Source organism: Hipposideros armiger, unplaced genomic scaffold, assembly GCF_001890085.2.
Source record: "Hipposideros armiger isolate ML-2016 unplaced genomic scaffold, ASM189008v1 scaffold_57, whole genome shotgun sequence".
NCBI lineage: Eukaryota > Metazoa > Chordata > Mammalia > Chiroptera > Hipposideridae > Hipposideros > Hipposideros armiger.
The window spans coordinates 659,078-681,639 of record NW_017731407.1 but is presented as its reverse complement, the minus strand read 5'-3'; the positions used below and the strand labels follow the sequence as shown (position 1 = coordinate 681,639).

Genomic DNA, 22,562 nt, shown 5'->3' with positions numbered 1-22,562 from the left:
GTTATTAGGAGCACGTGCTCTCACCAGCTGAGCCATCCTGCCACCTGTTGGTGGCTCAGTGGCAGCTCAGCACGGGTGCAGCTCACTGGCCCATGTGGGAATTGAACCGGCGACCCTGTTGCTCAGAGCTTGCATTCTTAACCAACTGAGCCACTCGGCTGGCCCTTTTTTTTTTTTTTTTCTAATGGTGAAAGAGCAATTTATCAGAAGAGATAGTACACTTCTAAGAAATAGAAGCTGGCTCAAACAGTAGAGAATGGTTCAAGGGCCATTATTAGAAGAGAAAGTACACTTCAAAAAGTTTGGAGCGGGCTGAGCAAAAGGAGCTCAAAAGGCCAAGAATGCTGTTTTAGGTTGAGAAAATTAGGTGTGCTGTTTACTTCTTGGATTCCAGGATCCAGTTCTTTCTATAGGTTTGGGAAGTTCTCATAGACTATTTGTTTGAATAGGCTCTTTGTTTCCTTCTCTCTTTCTCTTCTCTTTCAGGTATACCCATTATTTTTATATTGCTCTTTGTGATAGAGTGAGATAGCTCTTTCATTTCTTTTAACTCTCAAGTCTCTCTCTTCTTCCATCTGTGTCATTTCCAGATTTCTGTCTTCCATATCACTAATTCTTTCCTCCATCTGGTCAGCCCTATTTCCTAAGCTTGTTATGTCATTCTTCATCACTTTTGTTTTGTTCTTTAGCTCCAGAATTTCTATTTGTTGTTTTTTTTCTTAAGTTTCAGTCTCTTTAATAAAGTATTCCTTTTGCTTGTTAATTTTACTTCTGAATTCACTAAACTGCCTATCTGAGTCTCCTTGCATCTCATTGAGTTGTTTCAGCAGTGTAATCTTGACTTCTCTATCATTTAAATCACATATGTCCATGTCTTTAAGTTTATTTTCTGGAGATTTTTTCCTTTTCTTTCTGAGCTTCCTTGTTATCTTTGTTGTTCACAGAGAACAGTTTAGTGGTTACCAGAGGGTAAGTGGACAGGAGCAGGGGGGAGGTAGGAGAGAGTAAAAGGGGTCAAATATATGGTGACCGAGTGAGATTTGACTTGGATGGTGAACACACAATGCAGAACACAGATGTTGTATTATAAAATTGTGCAATTGAAACCTATGTAATTTTATTAACCAGTGTCACCCCAGTAAATTAAAAAAAATAAAATAAAAGACAGAAAATATCAAAAATTTTAAGAGACCTCTTTATGCAAATCTAAGCAAATAAATGTAAAAAAACCCCACCTATGTGAAATTGACTCCAGTAGATATATAGTGGATATAGAAAGTCCAAACAGATGAATATCCATAAATGATATTCGAGGGAAAAAAAGAGCATAGAAGCTCCCCAGGTGGTTTTCCAAAGGAATTTTATGAAATATTTAAAGATCAGGTAACCCCAATACTACATGGTTTTCATGTCTACTTTTTTTAGAATCTGTTGACCTTTATTTAGAGCTTTCAATACCAAACAACACAGAAACAAATACTTTTTTCTTTCAGTTTTCTGATAGGTGATTAACGAATTAATCAGTGATGCTGTCCTGCAATCTATTTGTACTTAGACATTCAACTGCCATTCTTGAGGTGTTGGCTACTCAAATGGTTTAATGATTTCAAGGCAGATTTTTTATCCACTCATTTATAGATTTTGCTAGATGATGACTCAAGAAATGTTTAGGTTTCATGTCCTAGCCATGATCTGAAAACTTCTCATCTGGCATGACAAGAATTTAGAAGTTACTTTCAAATTTTTGTAATGATTTTCCTCAGTAATTAGGAGCAGTACTTTTTCAGTTACCAGATTCTAATTCCTAGACCTACTTCCCAGATGACTCAAAAGATTTTCTTGTTTTGAGCAGGACATCCATACCAAAATGGCACATAGTCTATCTTCTCCCCCAAGGAATAAGGCCGTCCTTTCTCAGAGTACTGCATCAGTAGGATGGCTTTGTAGGTCAATCTGGATTTGACTCTCTGTCTAGTTGGTTGGCCACCAACCTGGTGCATTTCATGTACAACTGCGTAATGGCTTCACTGTTCTTGTACAAGCAGTACTGACATACACCTGTCTCCATCCTAAAGAATGATTTTGTAGCTCAGACACACAATCATAGCCTCCAGTTCACAATATGCAGAGAGTAAAAGGGATGGAAACGATTAATTGCATCTTATGGATTATAGATTTTCCATGAATACATTTAATAAAGTCTGAAGCAGGAAGTACACATTTTCCTAGAAGCTCTTAAAATTTTTTTAAGAAAGTGCAGATATTGTAAAATAGGATAATAGGGAACTATGAAGAGAGAAGAGCTTGAGTGAGGAGATTAAAATAGTGCTTTTTAATATTAAAAATCTCAAAGAAAAAATGCAATTACAGAACTAAGATGTACATGAAAAAGAATAAACAGTAGAATTCAAACTGCAGAAAATTAATCAGTGATGCATAGGACAAATTGGAGTTGTTTTGTCAGCACGCAGAGGAAAGGGTAAAGATAAAAGTGATATCTGTCTTGATTATGTCTCAAAGTATTAATGTAGTTGTCGTCTGTATATTTGCGTTCCTCTATTCCTTCTCTTCCAACCTACACTGAAAACTTAATAGCTGTTCTAAGAAATTACAGGGCTAAGTATAATATAAGAGAGAGAAGGAATCATAGTGAGTGCTTTTGAGATCAACACCTGTGGAAAGAATGAGAAGGAAGCAGGAATGAGTGGAGGGCAAAGGATCAAAATGGGTAGTAGAAAGATAACCTTTATAAGGAGTAAACCTATGACCTTGACATTTTTATATTATACTGTGACCATTTAGAGATTGGACTTTTTCAATGATAGTAAATTTGGAAGTTGTGTTAAATTGTTTCCTCTTTTTCTATTAAGAACCTGAAGAGGTCTTATGGACAGAGCTATTTTTTATGGTAATTCTCTTTAGAAGCAACTCATAATTCTAGGGGACAAAGAGGACACATTTTAAGACATGCTTATGGACACATAAACATTATCCCACTAATGAGAACATTCAAAATTTAGCTTTGGTTAACCTGGAAAAGTTATTATTCCTCTCATTTGATCTAGACTGAGTCCCAGAAGACCATTGTATTGCATACACTTCAAGACTCTGTGTTGGAGGAGTACAGGCGTTTCACCATTCAGCTGATATCAGTTGATGAGGCAGAAATATCTCCAATAAAAGGTAAGAGAAATTCACATTTTTGGAAATTAAAAAGTAGATTCTCAGAAAAATGTAACCAAATAATCAGTAGTTACAAAGGCAGGTAATGTTAGGTTTTATAATTCCTAAAACATTTGCTAAAACATGAAGATGTCATTTTCTGTATGACATCTGTATGACAGTGAAAGAATTTTTAAAATGAAAATCACAATACCCAATATTAGGCTATATGTCAAAGATTTACTGCAACTTAACTGCGTGATTTTTTTTTAAAGGTTATTTATTTTAGCAGTGTTTATCAAATAAAATATGGAAGGTTCCTAAATGATCCAACAATAGGAAGGAGGCTGGTTAGTAAATAGAATACTATGTAACTATTCAAGGGGATGTGGCAGAAAAAGCCTTAGTTACATTAAAAATTAAGAACACTTAGTTACATGGATAATTGTTATGTTAATAAAGTAGACTTCATAACATTCAATATAATCCCATTTTTGTCATGTGCATGTCATAAATATATTTGGAATTATTTGCTTGAAATGTTGATAGTGGTTCTTTGTTTTTTTTGTTGTTGTTGTTGGGGCATTGGGGGAAGGGGAACAGACAAGTTGCTATCCTTTTGTTCTTCAGTCTAGTTGTGGAGGACGTTGCTTCACTGGCCCAAGTTGGCACCATCATTGCGCTCTTCCCAGGCGATGCACATCAGTCGCCGGCTTCTGGATGGCCGCTCACAGCGGCTGCTGGCCGCTCACTCTGGCTGCTGGCTACTCACTGTAGCCCATGGCAACCCACCTGCCATTGCTGGCGACTCATGGCAGCCCAGCTCCAGGTTGAGCTGTTGTTCAGCATCTTAGCTGTGGAGGGCAGTGTCACTGGCCCTCATATGTGGGATCCGAACCGGGGTCCTCTGGCATCCCAAGCCAGCTCTTAACCAACATGCCACTCGGGTGGCCCGATAGTGGTTCTTGATTACTCATGTTTTCTACACATATTTAGAATGATCACATATTAGTTTTCTAATGTTATTTTAAAACAGCATAATATTATGTCTGTTCCAGCCTATCTATACCTATTTTCATCAGTAAGTAATTACTTAGATATATTGACATTTCAGAAACAACCATCATAATTCTCATTTGCTTATGGTCCATATAAAAATTTGTTTCTTAGATATAGAGAGAATGGATTAATCACTCTCAATGGTTTCATTGTGGCACAAACAGTAATAACCATAAAAAATAGCCCAACAATTTTGATATGAAAGCTTAGTTCTTGTTACATGTCCTTTTTTGCCATCGAGAGCTGCATCCTGTGTAAGGGTCTATGGCCAGAAAAGCAGAATTCTGTGGTCAAGGAAATTCTCAAAATTGTAGAGTATCACTGTATGTACCTAGGGGAGTGAATCTTTTTGCATTTTTATCTGGAGGGCTTTCTAACAAGCCTGTGAGTCTGTCATATCTTTGCACCATATTCTTCCATAAGTCTAAAATCATCTCAGTTGTCTACATTACGTTAAAATACATGTTAGGGTAAATGTCATATAGAGTAAGTAGATACAAGTACAAGAATATACCAGTGGATCAGGTAAATCATTTATTAATATAAAAAATTATAATATATTTCTAACTGTGACATACCTGCATATGACAAACCACTGGTTTCATTAATCCATTGCCACAGAAAGTGAAAGTATAGTAATCCACAGTTTTTTGTTTTTTTGTTTTTTTTATCATGACACTCTAATGTGTGCTTGTGGGAACAATTTTCAAGTTACTGCTAAATTATAATATGATTATCAAATTAGTTGACATGGTTTTTATTTCCATTTTAGTAGGACTATCTGACACATTGTTATAAATACATACAAGCAAATAATATTCATAAAATTAAACTTAAAGTACCCTTGAATTCTTGTTTTTGCCACATAACTAAGGGACGTAGCCATATAGTCAATTGCAGTGAGTTACTGTAGAAGTGAATCAATGCAAATAGTAGAGGAGTGCTTGCTTATCATGGCAGTGATAGTGGAATTATTGCCCGCTTTCTCCTGCCCCTTTCACCAAAATGTTATATGGGACAATTTGTTTGCCTCAATGTCTTCAATACCTCAGCATGCTTAAATGTCTTCATTGGTAAAATGAGGATATTAGTACCTAACTTATGTGATTGCCATTTTATTAACTCATGTAATAAATTATTACATGAGGATTATTAACTCATAAGATTAGTATATGTAAAGCACTGAGAACATTGTCAGGCATACACTCAGTGAAAACATGTTTGCTACATAAGCTGTATATATATCATCTTCAACTTAGGTAGCGCATCAATAATCATTCGGGGAGATAAGGGAGGAGAAGTTGGAATAGCACCATCCTCCAGGCATGTCCTCATTGGGGAACCCTCAGCAAAATACAATGGCACAGCTATCATCAGGTACGGATTTCATAATTTTTCTTTGCCTGGGTTAGGGTTTTGAAGTTTTGTGTAAGTAATCAGCATTTTATGCCTTAAATACATCATTCTCAATACATACATATTCTTCAAGCATTGCTATTTTGTATGTTGGTAACATCCCGTGGAGATTAGAACACATTTTTGGTAAAAATTGAAGACATATTCTGACCTGTCTTGACGTTAGATCATGAGGAGGCTTCTGACTGTTTCTTGGGCAATTTGCACAACCCATGCGGAGGAAAAAACACTGAATTGACACATCAGGAAACCTATGCTTTCAGTCCTGTCTGTCACTAACCATGTAAAATAGGAGGGTTACTTACTTCATCTCTGTAAGCTTGTGTGTCTTAGCTACAAAGCCATTCCATAGAAAATCATCTAGAGCAAGCATTTTTTATTCTAACTGTTCTAAAATTAGGACCTATTATATAACTATAGGATGATCATAGACAACTTTTCTACAAATTTTCTCATGAGGAGTGGAGCATCAACTCAGTGAAGTAGCTGAATTTGAGTTAAAACTACCTTTTTGGTAGCTTTTCCATTACCATTGCATGTGTGAAATATTTCCTGTTCTTTAGAGAACTTTGTTAGGCTATTCATATGTGTGTTTTGTACCTTGTGTATAAGTGAAAATCTATAAATTCTTTTTTTTTTTATTCCTTTAAACCTTCCACTTTTAGTGTTCAGCTTTTACGGAATACTTGTCAAGCACTTTTACATGACTTCAGTTATTTGAGTGTTCCTTTTGCTAGAGTTGATAGATAAGGTTATTTAAATGCATAATGTTTTTGAAATAAACGAAAATTGTTTGTTGTTCAAAGACGTGGCAAATATCTGTGGAAAGTTCCTTTAATGAAAATGTATTGAATATACACGTGTGTATTGTTGTAGCCTGGTTCGTGGCCCAGCAATCTGGGGTGAGGTCATAGTGCACTGGAGGATATTCCCGCCATCCATGGGGGAGTTTGCTGAAACATCAGGAAAACTGACAATGCGAGATGGACAGTCTGCAGCAATTGTAGTGATACAGGTATTAATATTACTGGTTTCTGTTATGCGTGTGTGTGTGTGTGTGTGTGTGTGTGTGTGTTGGTGGGTGGGGTGGTGGAAGGTGGTTAATATCCAGAGTTTGTTTTTGTTGCTTATGTAATAGGTATTTTTCTTTAAATGTTACAGATTCTGCTGCTAGTGGCTTTTTTTGTCCCTCTGTAGGCTTTGAATGATGACATTCCTGAGGAAAAGTCTTTCTACGAGTTTCAGCTCACTGGGATCAGCGATGGGGGAATACTGAGTGAATCGAGCAGCACCGCCAATATCACAGTGGTGGCCAGTGACTTTCCCTATGGCCAATTCGCCTTTTCACATGAGCAACTTCGAGTGACAGAGGAGGCACAAAAGGTAGAGTGTGAAATGCTTAAAATGTGAAATGTGTTCATTTTTGTGTTTTATATTATGAGTGGTCTTTAAGATGTGTTTTCTTATTCCTATGCCAACGTTTTCACAAACTGATTAATTTGCTCCTAACATTTTTAACATGCAGTTTATATACTTTTATAAATTTATATGTATATAATTTCAACATAGTCCTGGTAAATAGAGTTAGAGACAAAATTAAGTATTGTCTGGTAGATTAATCATGCAAGTCAAATAAAAACCTTCTCACATAGGTGAACGTCACCGTCATCCGTTCGGGTGGCTCTTTGGGCCCCGTGAGACTCTGGTATGAGACCGTGAGTGGGACCGCCGAGGCGGGCTGGGATTTTATCCCTGCACCTGGGGAGCTCGTCTTTGAAGCACAGGAGATGGCGAAAAGTGTGCAGATTGAAATTCTTGATGATAGCCTTCCTGAAGGCCCTGAGGAATTCTCTGTAGTGATTACAAAAGTGGAACTCCTTGGAAGGTAAAGTGAAAAAGAAAACAAAACAGAAAGACAGAAAGAAAGAGTAAATGCTAGGTTGTGTAGGGATTAAACTGAACTGTAAAATAGTTCTTTTCCTGCTTTTTCATAAATTTGTGTGATGTTAGAACAGGGCAGGGTAGGAACGTATGACAAAGACTAACTATTAACTGTGCATTGTCCTAAAATTTAATATTTTTTTTTCCCTGAAAGTTGAAAGCCTGTGTTTCTGTTGTGTGAAGTCACTCTGGGCAGCCAGAGGACTGAACATGCTATGGGTGTGGAGTAATTTGGTGAGGAAATAGACCTGTTCTCTAAGTCAAAGGTCAGCTGGCTTTGGGGAATTTGCTGCCACCTGACTCTTTATCACTATACCTGTGAATGGGCTGGAGTGAGAGATTTTGGAATCTGAAGACTGTATTATCTTCTCTGTGGGTAAACGAAGTATAGTAGATGCTTGCCCAATAGCTGTTTTAAAGTGAGTAAAAAAAAATTGAGTCAAAGAGGATTGGTCACTAATGTGCGCCATGTTTTCATTGAAGATCAAGAATTAACCGTATGGAAGCCTTCACGTTCTCTGATTAGTGAAACTGACTTGATGGATAAGGGTGGGAAGCACTTTTACAATGCTGAAGGGTCCACTTTCGGCAGCCCAAGAACACCTGTGCGCTGACAGCTCATGTAAAATCTTCAACTAGAATAATGTTTGCATTTACATAAGTTATAAAGGGATTTTTCTTGTGCATGAAAATGTTTTTACATTTGTTATGTAACTGTCATGCTTTAAAAGCTTTTTTAAACTAATATTTCCCGGAATGACTAGGTAGAGTGTATATAATTCCACCTGGAAAAAAATATTGTGTGCTTGCATGCACTTAAAATCTTAAATTTCCCAGAAATGATTGTGTGTTTGGCGATGGGAATGAATTTGTCCTTATATTAAATGTGTTAAAATTTGAGCAGGTCACTGACTATTTTATTTAAATAGATGACATTTGGTAAAAGTAGCTTCTAAGTGTGAGATCATATCTGTGTTATTGGACAAATAGGACTGGAAGCATTTGCTCTCTTGCCACCCTTTAAAAAAAGCAATTCCTATTTAAGTTTAATTCTGGGGAAATAATTTTTTTCCTCCAGATAAATTTCTAGGCTTCCTTTGATCTGAGAAAGAAAGTATTATAAATCTATTTTGCCTAGTTGCTAGAAAATTTGCTGCTGTGTTATTAAGTGATGTAATCAGTTTATCTATAATCCATCTCAGACTACTGATAAGTTACTCTTATCGTTTAATATTTTAATTTCCCTGTATTTTTGCCCTGTATGTAATCATATCAACCAGCTTTCAACCTTTCAAAACTAGGTAGATAGATAAAAGTACCAGGTAAATAGAATTTAGAAATTGAAGGAAGGACTGCAATTGTTTAGTGCCGTTTTTTGGGGGCTTTTTTTTTTTTTTTAGCTTCAGGAATTAAAGTGATGTAAAACTCTGGAAAACAAAACTTTTCTTTGATGGGAATTATATAAATCTAAAACATAGAGCTTTCTTTACATAAATATATCATTAGACAGGTAAACTATCATCTGTATTGAAGAATAGAGGCATTGGTTGTAATTAATTTCCACAGATACTAAAATATTTTCTTGAATCTTGAAGATTCAGCTTAAAATTTCTTTAGTGGCATGCCACTCATTATTTTGTTAAAGTAACCCTTTCAACCCAACACTGTAAATTTCCTGCCCAGCTGGTTTCCATCCCTGAGTGCACTGCAGTTTAATGTACATCCCATTTTAGTCCATTACTGTAGTATGTGTTCAGCAGTGCTTTCCTAGCCCCACGGGCTCATTTCACAACTTTTTCCCAATTTCCTTATACTTTTATTATCTTCCTATTGCCTAAGTCTAATAACTTTATATTAGTTTTCATTTCATGCAAGCAGTGATAATTGCAAGCAGCAGTGAAATCTGTTTTAAACATCATTTCAGGAAAAAAAGGAGTATTTTAGTGTTGGAGATTTTCAAAACGACTAAAATGCTTGATAGGATTAAGTTATAGGAGCTAAGAGGACCCTTCAATTTATGCTAAGCAATTATGTACTCATTTTATTTTATTTTTTATGACTTTGCAAGAGGGTATGATTTCACCATCCAAGAAAATGGACTTCAGATAGATCAGCCTCCTGAAATAGGAAACATCTCCATTGTCCGAATCATAATAATGAAAAATGATAATGCAGAGGGCATCATTGAATTTGACCCAAGGTATACTGCCTTCGAAGGTAAGCTCAGTAACCTTATTTATAAATTTACCACTTTCTGCGTTACAGAGTACCTGAGCATGACATGATCAATTTGAATTTCCATACATAAATTTTCTCAATTTAATGTGTGTTTGTGTGTGTGTGTGTGTGTACACATACATCTTTATATGTACTTGTATCTGCCTTTATGTATATATACACATTTATTTAAAAAATATATTTTGAGTTACCTTGGGGCAATCTAGAACCTTACTTATGTATGCCAAAGCTGAATGGCTAGGAACAAGACAACTTAAAAAAAAATGTTGTTTAACCTTATGAGTATTGAAATATTCATATTTCAAACATTTTTATGAATGTATTTCTAACTTATACAATACTTAACTTCCTTTGTGATTATAAATCAGTGAATATCTACTTTCTAAAGCAGGTTCATTTATTTGTATGTGGCACATAGAGGAAGAAAGCCTATGTTAGTGATGAGATAGGTTATGTAAATTCTAACTTGTGACAAACCATACTCCTAAAAAATAAGTCATGAAATTTTCTCTAATCTTTTTTTTTTTTTTTTAAATTGGGGAATTGGGATGGGAACAGTGCTGGGGAATTGGGAGAAGGGGAACAGACAAGTTGCTGTCCTTTTGTTCTTCAGTCTAGTTGTGGAGGATGTTGCTTCACTGGCCCAAGTTGGCACCATCATTGTGCTCTTCCCGGGTGAGGCACATCAGTCGCAGGCTTCTGGACGGCCGCTCACTGCGGCTGCTGGCCGCTCTCGCTAGCTGCTGGCTACATACAGTAGCCCATGGCAACCCACTGCCACAGGGGCTGCAGTCTACGCCGTTGACAGCGACTCACGGTAGCCCAGCTCCAGGTTGAGCTGTTGTTCAGCATCTTAGCTGTAGAGGGCAGTGTCACTGGCCCTCATATGTGGGATCCGAACCGGGGCCCTCTGGCATTCCAAGCCAGTTCTTAACCAACGTGCCACTCGGCCGGCCCTCTCTAATCATTTTTTAACATGATAAATACCTGTTAAATTGAATGCTTGCATTGTACCACTATATTTAATTGCCATGTTTAATTTGACAGAATCTTATAAAAGTTAGTTGCTTTGTGTAGTGTAGCAGTTAATTCCACATTCCTGTTACAGTGGAGGAAGATGTCGGGATGATCGTGATTCCAGTGCTGAGGCTGCGCGGGACGTATGGCCACGTGACAGCAGACTTCATCTCTCAGAGCTCCTCTGCAGTTCTTGACGGCGTCGATTACATACTGCATGGTAGTGCAGTCACGTTTCAGCATGGGCAGAACTTAAGTTTTATAAATGTCTCCATCATTGATGACAATGAAAGGTAATACTATTTAATGATATTGGAAATACAGTAGTCCCCCCTTGTCCACAAGAGATACATTCCAAGACTCCCAATGGATGCCTGAAACTGCAAATAGTATTGAACTCTCTCTCTCTCTCTCTCTCTATATATATATATGTGTGTGTACACACACACACACACACACACACACACACACAAACACACACTTTTTTTTTTCTACACATACATACGTATGATAAGGTTTAATTGATAACTTGGGCACAGTAAGAAATTAACAACAATAACTAATGATGAAATAGAACAATTATAACAATGTACTGTAATAAAAGTATGTGAATGTGATCTTTCTCTCTCTTTTCCCCCCAACACCCTTCAAAATATTCTATTGTATTGTACTCACCCTTTCTTGTGATACTGTGCAATGATATACACTGCCTACATGATGAGATGAAATGAAGTGACTGACCTCGGTACTGTGACATAGTGTTAGGCTGCTAAGGGCTTACTTGAACATAAGCACTACATACCAGGACAGGCAATCTCATAACCACGTGACTCACAGGTGTGTAGTGTGTACATAAGCTAGACAAAAGGATGATTCGTGTCTTGAGTGGAGTAGATCAGGTCAGCAGGAGATTTCATCAGGCTACTCAGAACAGCACACAATTTAAAACTTATGAATTGTGTATTTCTGGAATTTTCCATATAGTATTTTTGGACTTTGGTTGACCATGGATAACTGAAACCATTATGAAAAGTGAAACCTTAAATAAAGGGGACTGATGTAATATGGGCATACATAAAGCATGAATGTTGTGTTCCAGTCTTTACCTATGTTTTACATTGATAATAGAAGTTTAGATTATACATGTGCCAGTTGAGAAACAAGTGAGAAACTTTTGGGGGGGTGTTGGGGTAGGGAAAAAAGTATTGGGTAACCATTGTGATCGTATATGTCACTTTTTTCAAAATAGTGTTCCCTGTAGATTTGAAAAGTCTAATAAGAATGCAGAAACATCCTGCAATTTACTTTTTTAATGCATAAAGCAATTAAAAAGAGGGTCTACTAGGTGGCCCAAGTTATGTAATATTGAAGCTGATCATTCATGCTTTCAGCTGAGCACCCTCTTTATCTCACTTGGTGTGTGACTACTGTGCCTTGCATATGTATGACCAATTTGGAAAATGACTAGTTATTTGGATTTTAGAAGCATTTTAATATGTTTAGACTAACAGAATTGCTCTTTGTTGCTATGCAGTGAATTTGAGGAGCCCTTTGAAATTCTGCTAGTTGGAGCGACTGGTGGAGCAGTGCTTGGGCGCCACCTAGTGAGCAGAATCACAATTGCCAGGAGTGACTCTCACTCTGGCGTTGTAAGATTTCTCAATCAAAGCAAAATTTCTGTTCCTAACCCCAATTCCACACTGATTTTACCCTTGGTGCTGGAGCGAACTGGAGGACTCCTGGGAGAGATTCAGGTAGAGCTATTATTCCCATGGTTTTAAAAATAATTTTTGATATTTGATTTTGGGGTTGGATTTTCTTATTCCTCAAATATATTCAGTTATTTATTCACAAGCAATAATACTTATTAATTACCTAGTAGATGTATAGCTTCCAAATCCTATGAGGTGTACAAAAATATATGAGGCACTCAGCTATCTTCAGTGAACTCTTGAGAGCAAGTTAGAAATTAAAGAACAGATTCTGGTAAAAATACATTAATTCAACAAGTATTTGTTGAGCGCGTTCCATGTCCACACCCTGTTCTGGGCACTCAGCGCACACTGGTGAACAGGACAGACCTCGTCTCTGTTTTAATAGAGTTTTTAGAACAATAAGCAAGAAAATTATTTGATAACAAGTGCTCTGCAGGAATGCAAAAATTGAGACACACAATCATGAATGTTCTGGCTACTCTCTAGATTGGATGGTAAGAATGTGATATTCAAGCTGAAATGTAGATGATGAGAAACAGGTGGGCATGGCATTGTCAGAGGCATGAGCATTTGGACAGAGGGAGTAGCCAAAGCAGATCTACAAACCTGGCGTGTTTGAGGTCTGGAGAGGTAGGTCCATGTGGCGGGGGTTCTGGATGTACTGGGATAACAGCACAGGATAGAACAGTGGGGCTACTAAGTGTTTGGTCACAGAGGACATCCTAAAACAGATTAAAAATTTTATGCTACGGGCAAGTAGGATGCCATTAGAAAGTTTTAAGCAGGGGACTAATCTGGATGTCACTGGGTTGTCATTTTAAGCAACTCATTTATGACAGCTGAGAGAAAAATGGACTGCCAGGAAGCCAGATTCGAAGCAGCAGGGGCAGTTAGGAGGCCATTGCCTTCTATTGCCCAGGGCAAAGCCGACAGCTCAGACAAGGGTGGAAATGGACATGACAATAAGTGAATAGACGTTGAGCATATTTTGAAAGAAAAATCCATTGGTTTAGTGGAGGCTGAGGTAAAGAGGGATCAAGGATAACTGCTAAAATTTTGTTTTGAGCAACTGGTTAAATTGTAATGCTGTTTATTGAGTTGCAGGAGCTTGGAGGGAAATCAAGAAGAATTTGTTTTGTCCAGGTTAATTTGAGATAGCTACAAGACATCCCAGTGGAGGGGTCAGGTAGTCAGGGGTTGTGCACATTTGGGCTCTGGGGTTCAGGGCTGCAGACATGGAAGGTGTTGACATATATGGAGGAATCTGAAACTATAGGGTCTAAGTAGAATAGGAAGCAGTGTGAGGGATACAGACCTGAGCCTCAGACTCCCAGCATTTAGGGATCTGAGGAAGGAGAGTCAGCAAAGCAGACTGAGAAGTAAAGGAAGAGGAAACCTGGGGAGGTATGTATCATGCAAGTATCACATAAGCCAACAGAGACAGGATGCAGTGTTTTAAAAAAAAGGAAGTGGTCAGTTTTGTCCAATTCCGATGAAAGATAAAAGAAGCAGAGAGAAAGACCCGATTTTCTTTTTTTGTGGATTATGAAAAGCATTCAATATTAAATTACAGAGACTTTTAAAGAATGCATTTATTATAATATAAAATTGTGTTTCTTATAGCAATTTATGAAAATTTCTGTTCATTTTGTACTAGAATTTATTTAAGTATATTTAGAAGCAGATGCACACTCAGCCGAATTTTCACATGTTTTTAGTGTCTTATTCAGTAGGTTTTAATTGACAGAACCCGTACACATAGCAAGACAGTGTTGTACTCATATATTTTTTAAAAATTGTATTTCTTATGTACAGAAGGTGCCAAAAAATGTATACATATTTTAAGAAAGTAAAAAACTGTATTAAAATTGTAATAATATATACTGATACCAAAAGATGAATACAAGTCTTGTATACATATCACACACACATATGTGTGTATATTTATATATAAATATATATATATGTATATATATATATATATATATATATATATATAAAATATGTACCTTTATATTTTTGTTATTCTGTGGTGTTGAAAAATGACACATTTTCTTGTTAGACATTGTTATTCATGAGAACTGATAGTCTATAGGTATACATTTTATATTTGCAAATATTGTTAAAAAACATGAGTTGATAACAGAAATTTGCTGGAGATATTCTGGAATAATTTTCATGTATATGTATATTTTTTCTAATACTATTATACACATCTTGCAGAGTAATTCTTGGTTTAAAACTGATCATCTTTATTAAAAAAACAAAACCTGCAGGTGAACTGGGAGATAGTAGGACCCAATTCTCAGGAAGCCTTACCACAACAGAACAGAGACATTGCAGACCCAGTGAGTGGGTCCTTCTATTTTGGCGAGGGAGAAGGTGGAGTGAGAACCATAATTCTGACAATCTACCCTCATGAAGAAATTGAAGTCGAAGAGACTTTCATTATTAAACTTAAACTTGTGAAAGGAGAAGCTAAATTAGACTCCAGAGCCAAAGATGTTATGTTAACAGTAAGTCTGACTTTATTTTCCCACAAAATTTTGGATTTAATGGAGTTATCAGAAAATGAATTTACATTTGTTGAAGCTCTACAGGTTTACGATGAATTGAAAGTTACAAAAAACCAAATGAAGTCATAATAATTCCTATGGCTGTTATATTAATTTTTTACATAGTCTGATTATTGGTATTATTTTTTTAAAAGGCTTTAATGTGAGAAATACTTATTTTACACTCCTTGAGAAAATGTGGTGTTTTGGGAACATTTGGCACTTTTAAGGAGGAGGTGTTTGTTATACGAGGTGTGATAAAAAAAATATAGTGAGTGCTGTGCTGAGTGCCATCCAGTGGAAAGGCAGGGATCTTCCATACGGGAAGCAGAGCATTGAACCTTAGTAACAGTGTGTGACAAGTTTCAACCTGTGTGGCGCAGTGAGTGGGGTGTGAGCTACGGTTGAGAGAAGGTGTGTTTTAAAGTGTGCTATAAATCATCCTCCATTATGACAACACTCCCTGTCACACATTGCTTCTGATAAGGCAATTTCTGTCAAATAAAAACATTGCAGTATGTCCTCATCCACCTTATTCACTGGATCTGGCACCGTGTGACTTCTGGCTCTTCCCCCAAAGTCAAACTGATTCAGGACATGGAGGCAGCCACAACAGTGCAACTAAAGACACTGACGACAGAGGACTTCCTGAACTGCTTCAGAAAGTGGCAAGAATGATGGGATAAGTGTGTTCCAAGCGAGAGAGAGTATTTTGAGGGGTATAATGGCAATGTGTCTTTTATTGTAACAAATTTATTTTAATTTAAACATTCATCGTATTTTTTTTATCACACCTCATATCATCCAAAACACTGGGTATCTTTGCCATCAAAGTACATAAAAACTATTAACTAGTTACAAGTCATATTGTTTGAAGGAAGAATGATAGTTATTTAATTAGCACAATAATGTATTGGATTAGATCTGAATTTGATATGAACCACTCCATCCATCAAGAGCAGAAAGTTCATGGACAAAGGCTACTAAAAACAATGCAGAGAAATGAATATCTTCTTTTAAGTCTGGAAAATACTTTTGTCTGGGATCAGTTATCAGTAGACTTTCTCCAGGGAAACAAAGAGAGGGAGGGATTGATTGATTTGATTGGTTGATTGTTTATGGGGACTGACAAGTCCAAAATCCATAGAGAAAACTAGCAGGCAGGAAACTCAGGAAAGCGGAGTTTGAATTTTGTGAGGTGGGCGGGAAACTCAAGCAGGATTCCTAAGTTGCAGCCTTGAGGCAGAATACCTTCTCCTGGAAACCTCAGTTTTTGTTAATCAAGGCCTTCAACTGATTGGATGAGGCCTACACACATTAATGAGGATAATCTTTACTTAAAGTCAACTCATTGTAAATATTAATCACATCCACAAAAATACCTTCACAGCAATGTCTAGACTAGTGTTTAATGAAACAATTGGGCACTGTAATCTAGCCAAGTTGACACATGAGACTGACCATCACCGGACCTTTTTGCCTCTCTCCACATTCTATTATATAACCAGTAGAAAGAAAGTTAGCTAAAATTAACTGGTTTAATAAAACATACGGCAAACAAAGCTAAAGTCAGGCATCAAAGTACCATTTTTTTGAGACTACAAATTATAGTTTTCTGGACACTTATTCCCATTATCCTTGGAGAATAAGAACCTACTTCTTTAGTGTAGATGGTTTTTAAAAATCAGGTAGCCAGGTAGATTATACTCAAATATTATTTCTATGTTCCTTTCATTTCTTCAGTTATCTGCGCATTGATGTGTTAGATACTATATTTTCATCCATAGTTGTAGAATATGTTATTCACTCTGCCCTCTGTTTCTATTCCTAGATACAAAAGTTTGGTGACCCCAATGGAGTGGTTCAGTTTGCTCCAGAATCTTTATCTGTGAAGACCTATTTAGAGCCATCGGCTCTGGAAGGACCCCTGATCATTACTTTCTTTGTCAAAAGAGACAAGGGCGTTGTTGGAAAGATTACGGTATCAGTTTTCATTTGATTTTTAAGTAGGGTAATAATTTGCCTAACAAGCATGGTTGAGAGGGACAGAGGAACTGCCTTGCCCTGGTTAAAGCTTTTGATAAACTGAAGGGACGTTGAGTTTTCAGAGAAGGTTCCTTTAAGTACCTGTGTGTGGGCTTTCTAGCCAGCATCAAACCTCTAGCAGTCTCTCTAAATTCTGTTACAATTGGGTTAAAAAGATCCTCCTCACACTTAATCATGAAGAGTATGGCTAAACTGTTTTGTAATTTTTTTGTTTGCTATAACATGAAGCTTTTCCTACTTAAACCCCTCAATGATTTTTTTGTAAATTGCTTAACATATTTTTCAGGACTTTATCTCGCAATGTCATTTTTTTCCACTTAGCAACCGATTTTTAAGAGGTTGCACTTGTGTGTATATTGATATGGGACATTTGAGAATGCCCTTGTAAATCATTAGGAGATTTGTCTAATAGGTCAAGCTTACTTGTTTTCTAGAAATACATATTTTGTGAAATTTCTCTATACACTTACTTCTTTTCCTGCAACTGGTACTTGTTCAGTTGAAGCTTTGTGGTTTGGAGGTCAGAAATTCTTGGAAAATACATCCTAATTGTGTAGTGAAATCTTATAGATATTCCCTTTCAGTTAAAAAACAAAACCAAATTCTGATGTGATGCATCAGATTATCTACTCACTTTTTACCTTCAAATATTGTATATGTATGGCTCCCTACTGAATGCCTTTTGTGGTACTGGCATTTTAAAGTTACCTTGCTCTTCTTTATCTCTTAAAATTGTTATTATTTTAGAAGGAGGTGAAATGAGATTTTGTCATCTTGTCCTGCAAATTACATATGACAGCCTAAAAGAGTTAATATCCTTTGATGATGCTGACATCATTCTTCCATACTTTCTAAACTCACTAACTGCTCAGAGAGCTTGGCTTTGAATAATGACGCACAATTAAAATTTCTTTTTTGTATATTATAGGGGGAAATGTAATTTAAAGGATTTTGCTTTGACATATTGAATTACACAACTGTGTTATATATTTTTTCTTTTTATTTTAGGTTTACTGGGAAATAAGCAGTGAGTTTGATATTACTGGAGACTTTCTTTCTACAAAAGGATTTTTCACCATTGCTGATGGAGAGAGGGAAGTGAGCTTTGATATTTATTTGCTACCAGATGATATACCCGAAATAGAGGAAGATTATGTCATCCAGCTGGTTTCTGTAGCGGGAGGAGCAGAACTGGATCCGGAAAAATGCTTCACATGGTTCTCTGTTTCTGCAAATGATGACCCACATGGTGTGTTTGCTCTGTATGCAGATCGTCAGTCAGTACTGATTGGGCAGAACCTTAGTAGATTCATCCAAATTAATGTAACTCGGCTTGCTGGAACTTTTGGAGATGTGGCTGTTGACTATCGAATATCATCTGATCATGAGGAGCAGTCGGTTGTTACTGAAAATGCAGAGAGGCAGATGGTGGTCAGAGGTGGTGCCACATATAAAGTGGACACTGTGCCAATAAAGAGTCAGGTTTGTCATATTTTTTATTTATTTATTTATTTATTTATTTATTTTTTAGTTTCCTGATCATTGCAATCAAACTCTTTCAGGAGAGCTCTTACCTCATGATCAGTTTAAATCTCACTCAATGTTTAAATGGAACCATGCAAATTGCCTTGGAAAATGCATAGTAATTATTGGATAATAACTAGAGGGAAGTATTTGCAGATTCTCAGTGAGTATATATGTTCTAATTTGGAGATAAAATATTTTTGTCTAGATAGTACTAGGCATTTTAGTACTTACAGTGGTCCAGGCATTGTTCTAAGTGCAATATAAACACACACTGACATGCACACATGCACATACACACAGACTGCTTGTTGAAGGGGAGAAATTTGTAGGCTTCCATGTGCCCTTGTGAAAGGGCAGAGCAATGAGAGAGACTGACGTGTGATCCCTTGAGCTGGGAAGGGCTACAAGAACACAGACACCGGTACCTTTTTCTCTCTTTGCAAAACTGGAACATAGGAAATTGACTCTGATTTTCTGAGATGGTAATGAAGACAGCGGGCAGCAGACTGCTCTGGCAACATTTGTAGTGAAAGTGATAAGAATGCATGGATTTCCTGTGGGTCAAGATACTTCAGCATTCTTTCTCAATCTGAGCCACAGAAAGTATAATAATTTGAGTGACTGTGTGTCTTACTCCTCCCAATAATGGTTCATAACTAGTATTATTATATATGCATAGGAGAGAAGTTAGTTTATTTCATGCCTGGGATGCCTTATGGCACCGGGGATCTGGTTGAGAAAGGCTGCTCCAGAGGTGAACCAGATTAGAGCCATCTTGAGAAAAATCTGCAGGGTGGATCATAAAGCTAGGAGAGAACCAAAAAGGTCATTATCTCTGTGAGGGAATGTTGATGAGTGGAATTCTGAAGTCTCTGAGGAACACTTGGATCAATTCCATAAAAAATCGAGAATTGGGGTGCCTGTCTTCATGGAGGGGAGAGTGGTTGGCCAATGTTAGCCAAGAAAAGACCACAGCAGTGAGGCAAAATTTCTGTCATTCTGTCTCAAAGCACCCCTCCCCTGTCCCAAACCTAAAAGTGCCAGAGATTGGTGCAAGGTCTAAGGGGGACTGGAGAATTATTGAAACATCATACTGTAGATCCTGAGCCATAAACCCAGCGAGAACTGGGATAGAGAGGGGAGCTTTAACTGAATATGAGATGGAAGTTATGATTGATATTGGTCTGGCCAGACTTCCTGAAAGTGACAGAAAGCTTTGAGATCTACCTAGAACATTGTCAATGGATACTGGAAAGAAAACCTACAAAGCAGTAACAGGAGAAAAATTCAGCAGCTTCCTGTTTGTATTTCCACTAAACGTAGCCCTCTCAGTTGATGACCTTTAGTTTCATGTAAACTTACGCTCAATAGAAAATAGGCTGTCACTCAGAATAAGCAACAAGCATATTACATTAATTTGTACCTACTATGTAGCCTTTTGATCTTTTATGTACCTGAGCCTTCACTTTTGTTTAATAAAGGAGAAAAATGAAGGCTTCTTAGTGAGACCTACACCCCTGTAGTACTTTGGAAAATTAATGCCATAACCCCATTGTATCAAATTGTAACCTCTGTTTCCTATAATATATCCAAAAATTCTCAAGACTGGAATAAAGAGTGCAAAGTTGGGGAAATAAGTGGATTAATTTAACCAGGATATCATTTTATTAAGTCTCATTTACAAATTACAAGACTTTTCTTTTTTTTTAAATACAATGTGCTTAAATTATGTGACTTGAAACATTTTCTATGTAAATTTCTATGTATACATATCTATGTAACATCACCTTCTCAATGCATTCAAGTTATAATCTCTGCCACTGCCCATTAGGGGACATTTCCTTTAGCTTTTCTAGGAATAGATTTTTCATATGCCTTGTATTTATAGTAAGATTTCATTTGAAAATAAAACATGCCACATTGAGCATTCTATTCTATGATTTTTCTAAGCAATGTGGACAGTACAACATTCTTCTCAGACTTTGTATAGGAAAACCAAAATATGTGACACATATTGTGTGAACTAAAACCATTGATTTGCTTCACGCTGAGATTGTCTCTTGTTGTGAAGGCTGCTTGGAACATTTTGAAGGGTGGTAGTCCTCTTTTCATTGCACTTTGAAAGCTTAATGGTAGTTTATAAGGAACTTAGCTTTCCAGTACCAATTTGAATTCTCATCTATGAATTTTTTAATATCTTTGAACCTACTTAAATTATTTTTGTGATTTCTATTTTCAATAGAGTAAAAGTTTATTAACTTGTACATACATGAACTATTCCTCTTATTTGCTTATTATACTGTTCTTCATTAACATTTAAAATTGCTTAGGTTCCTTTTCTCATTCACACTCCAGGATGTGTTATGTAAGACTGCACGTAGATTATTCAGTGGTTTTATGTGAGTTAGTCTTCTAAGATAGCTGTTTGGGGCAGGGTGTGATATGCCCATTGCCAAGGGTAGGATTTTTTCAGTGGTCCCCTTCTTCCTCACCCCCTGGACATAATGCATTGCTCTTTGAAATTTGAAAGATATTAGTTAAACGAGTTAAATACAGTTCTCCCTGCTCCACCTTCGTGGTAAATGTTAGGGCTTTGGGCAGGTCAGCCATACAGAAGGGCAGTGGGTCTTTGAACAGAGGAAGTTTCTATTAGGCTCTGAAAACTTAGAAGACTCTTGATGATGGTTTAACATCAGAACCAGAGACTGTAAATTGTTTCCTTACCAGGTTAACAACAAACTTCCTATAGGAGGCATGTACTAATGATAAAAATCACTGCCACACAAAAGAAACAAGTCCAAGTTTAAAGGAATTTCAGTTAGAATGCAAGAAGAATTTTATATTCGTGGTTGAGTCATTTATTCAAACCTTTATTGAGCACTTACTATGTGCCAACCATTGCGAGAAGCACAGCAGATACGAAGGTGACAAAGGCACAATTCCTGGTGTCACATTGCTCCCTGTCTAGTGCAGCAGAAGGCCCTTCAACCGCCAGTTATAAAAACATGAGGGTCAGCTGAGTGGCTCAGTTGGTTAAGAGCTCGCTCAAAGGTTTGAGCTCTGAGCAACAGCGGTTCGAGTCCGGCCCGAGCTGAGCAGCCGCTGAGCTGCCAACAGGTGGCAGGATGGCTCAGCTTAAAAAAAACACAGCAAAATAAAAAAAATAAAAAAAATAAAAACATGAGATGTGCCCAGGATGTTATGGGGCTGAAAATTCTTTCTATTGGTGCCCAAATGCTATCACAAATGATTGGAAGTTTGTAGAATTGTATTGGTGATGCAGTCCTGGATCAGGGCAATGGAAGGGCATACTGGAGAACTCAGTCACTCCTACGTGCCTTCAAGTTCCTTTTCAGATTAATCTACCTGATTTTCTCCTGCAAGAAAAACAGCTTTTCCTCAAATCCTGTTACTTCTCTTCAAGTTTCATGTTTAATTACTGCTCCCTGGGAGTCTGCTGCATCACACAAGTCTGTGTGTGATGTATGGGCCCATGAAGAGAGGAGCTGGGTGGGAAGACACAAATGACTGGGTGCCTGGCCCTTCATTCTTTAGGAAATAGGGACAAAAATTGTTAGCTACCCAGCCAGTGAACAGCATGGGGAAGGGGCACCCCCTCAGAGGAGAGGTGGGAGGCACATGATTGAAGTCAGGACACTAATTTCTGTTCCTTAGCACTTGACCGATGATTCACATTCAGTGAATGCCATTTTGAAAAAAAATGATTGATTAAATGGATGAGACATCTGTTACACCCATGTTGCACAACATTTGAAACCAGTATGCTACATATTTTGCACATTTGGGGAGTGCGATGTACGTTATATTTGAAAGAAGAACTGACTCCACAGAAATTGTTAATTTTACATTCAGTAATACAATACTC

The 22,562-nt window shown here is 37.1% G+C and overlaps 1 protein-coding gene across 1 annotated transcript in view; it reads left to right on the top strand.

Annotated features, from left to right (window-relative positions):
- ADGRV1 (adhesion G protein-coupled receptor V1) overlaps positions 1-22,562 on the top strand; it is a 548,236-nt gene that overhangs the window by 191,166 nt on the left and 334,508 nt on the right. The window contains exons 54-64 of the mRNA XM_019641108.1: positions 3,066-3,183; positions 5,481-5,598; positions 6,514-6,652; positions 6,835-7,020; positions 7,290-7,522; positions 9,647-9,795; positions 10,925-11,126; positions 12,368-12,587; positions 14,825-15,064; positions 16,935-17,084; positions 18,158-18,631. Coding sequence (XP_019496653.1) covers positions 3,066-3,183; positions 5,481-5,598; positions 6,514-6,652; positions 6,835-7,020; positions 7,290-7,522; positions 9,647-9,795; positions 10,925-11,126; positions 12,368-12,587; positions 14,825-15,064; positions 16,935-17,084; positions 18,158-18,631 — 2,229 coding nt within the window. The remainder of the gene's footprint in view (positions 1-3,065; positions 3,184-5,480; positions 5,599-6,513; positions 6,653-6,834; positions 7,021-7,289; positions 7,523-9,646; positions 9,796-10,924; positions 11,127-12,367; positions 12,588-14,824; positions 15,065-16,934; positions 17,085-18,157; positions 18,632-22,562) is intronic.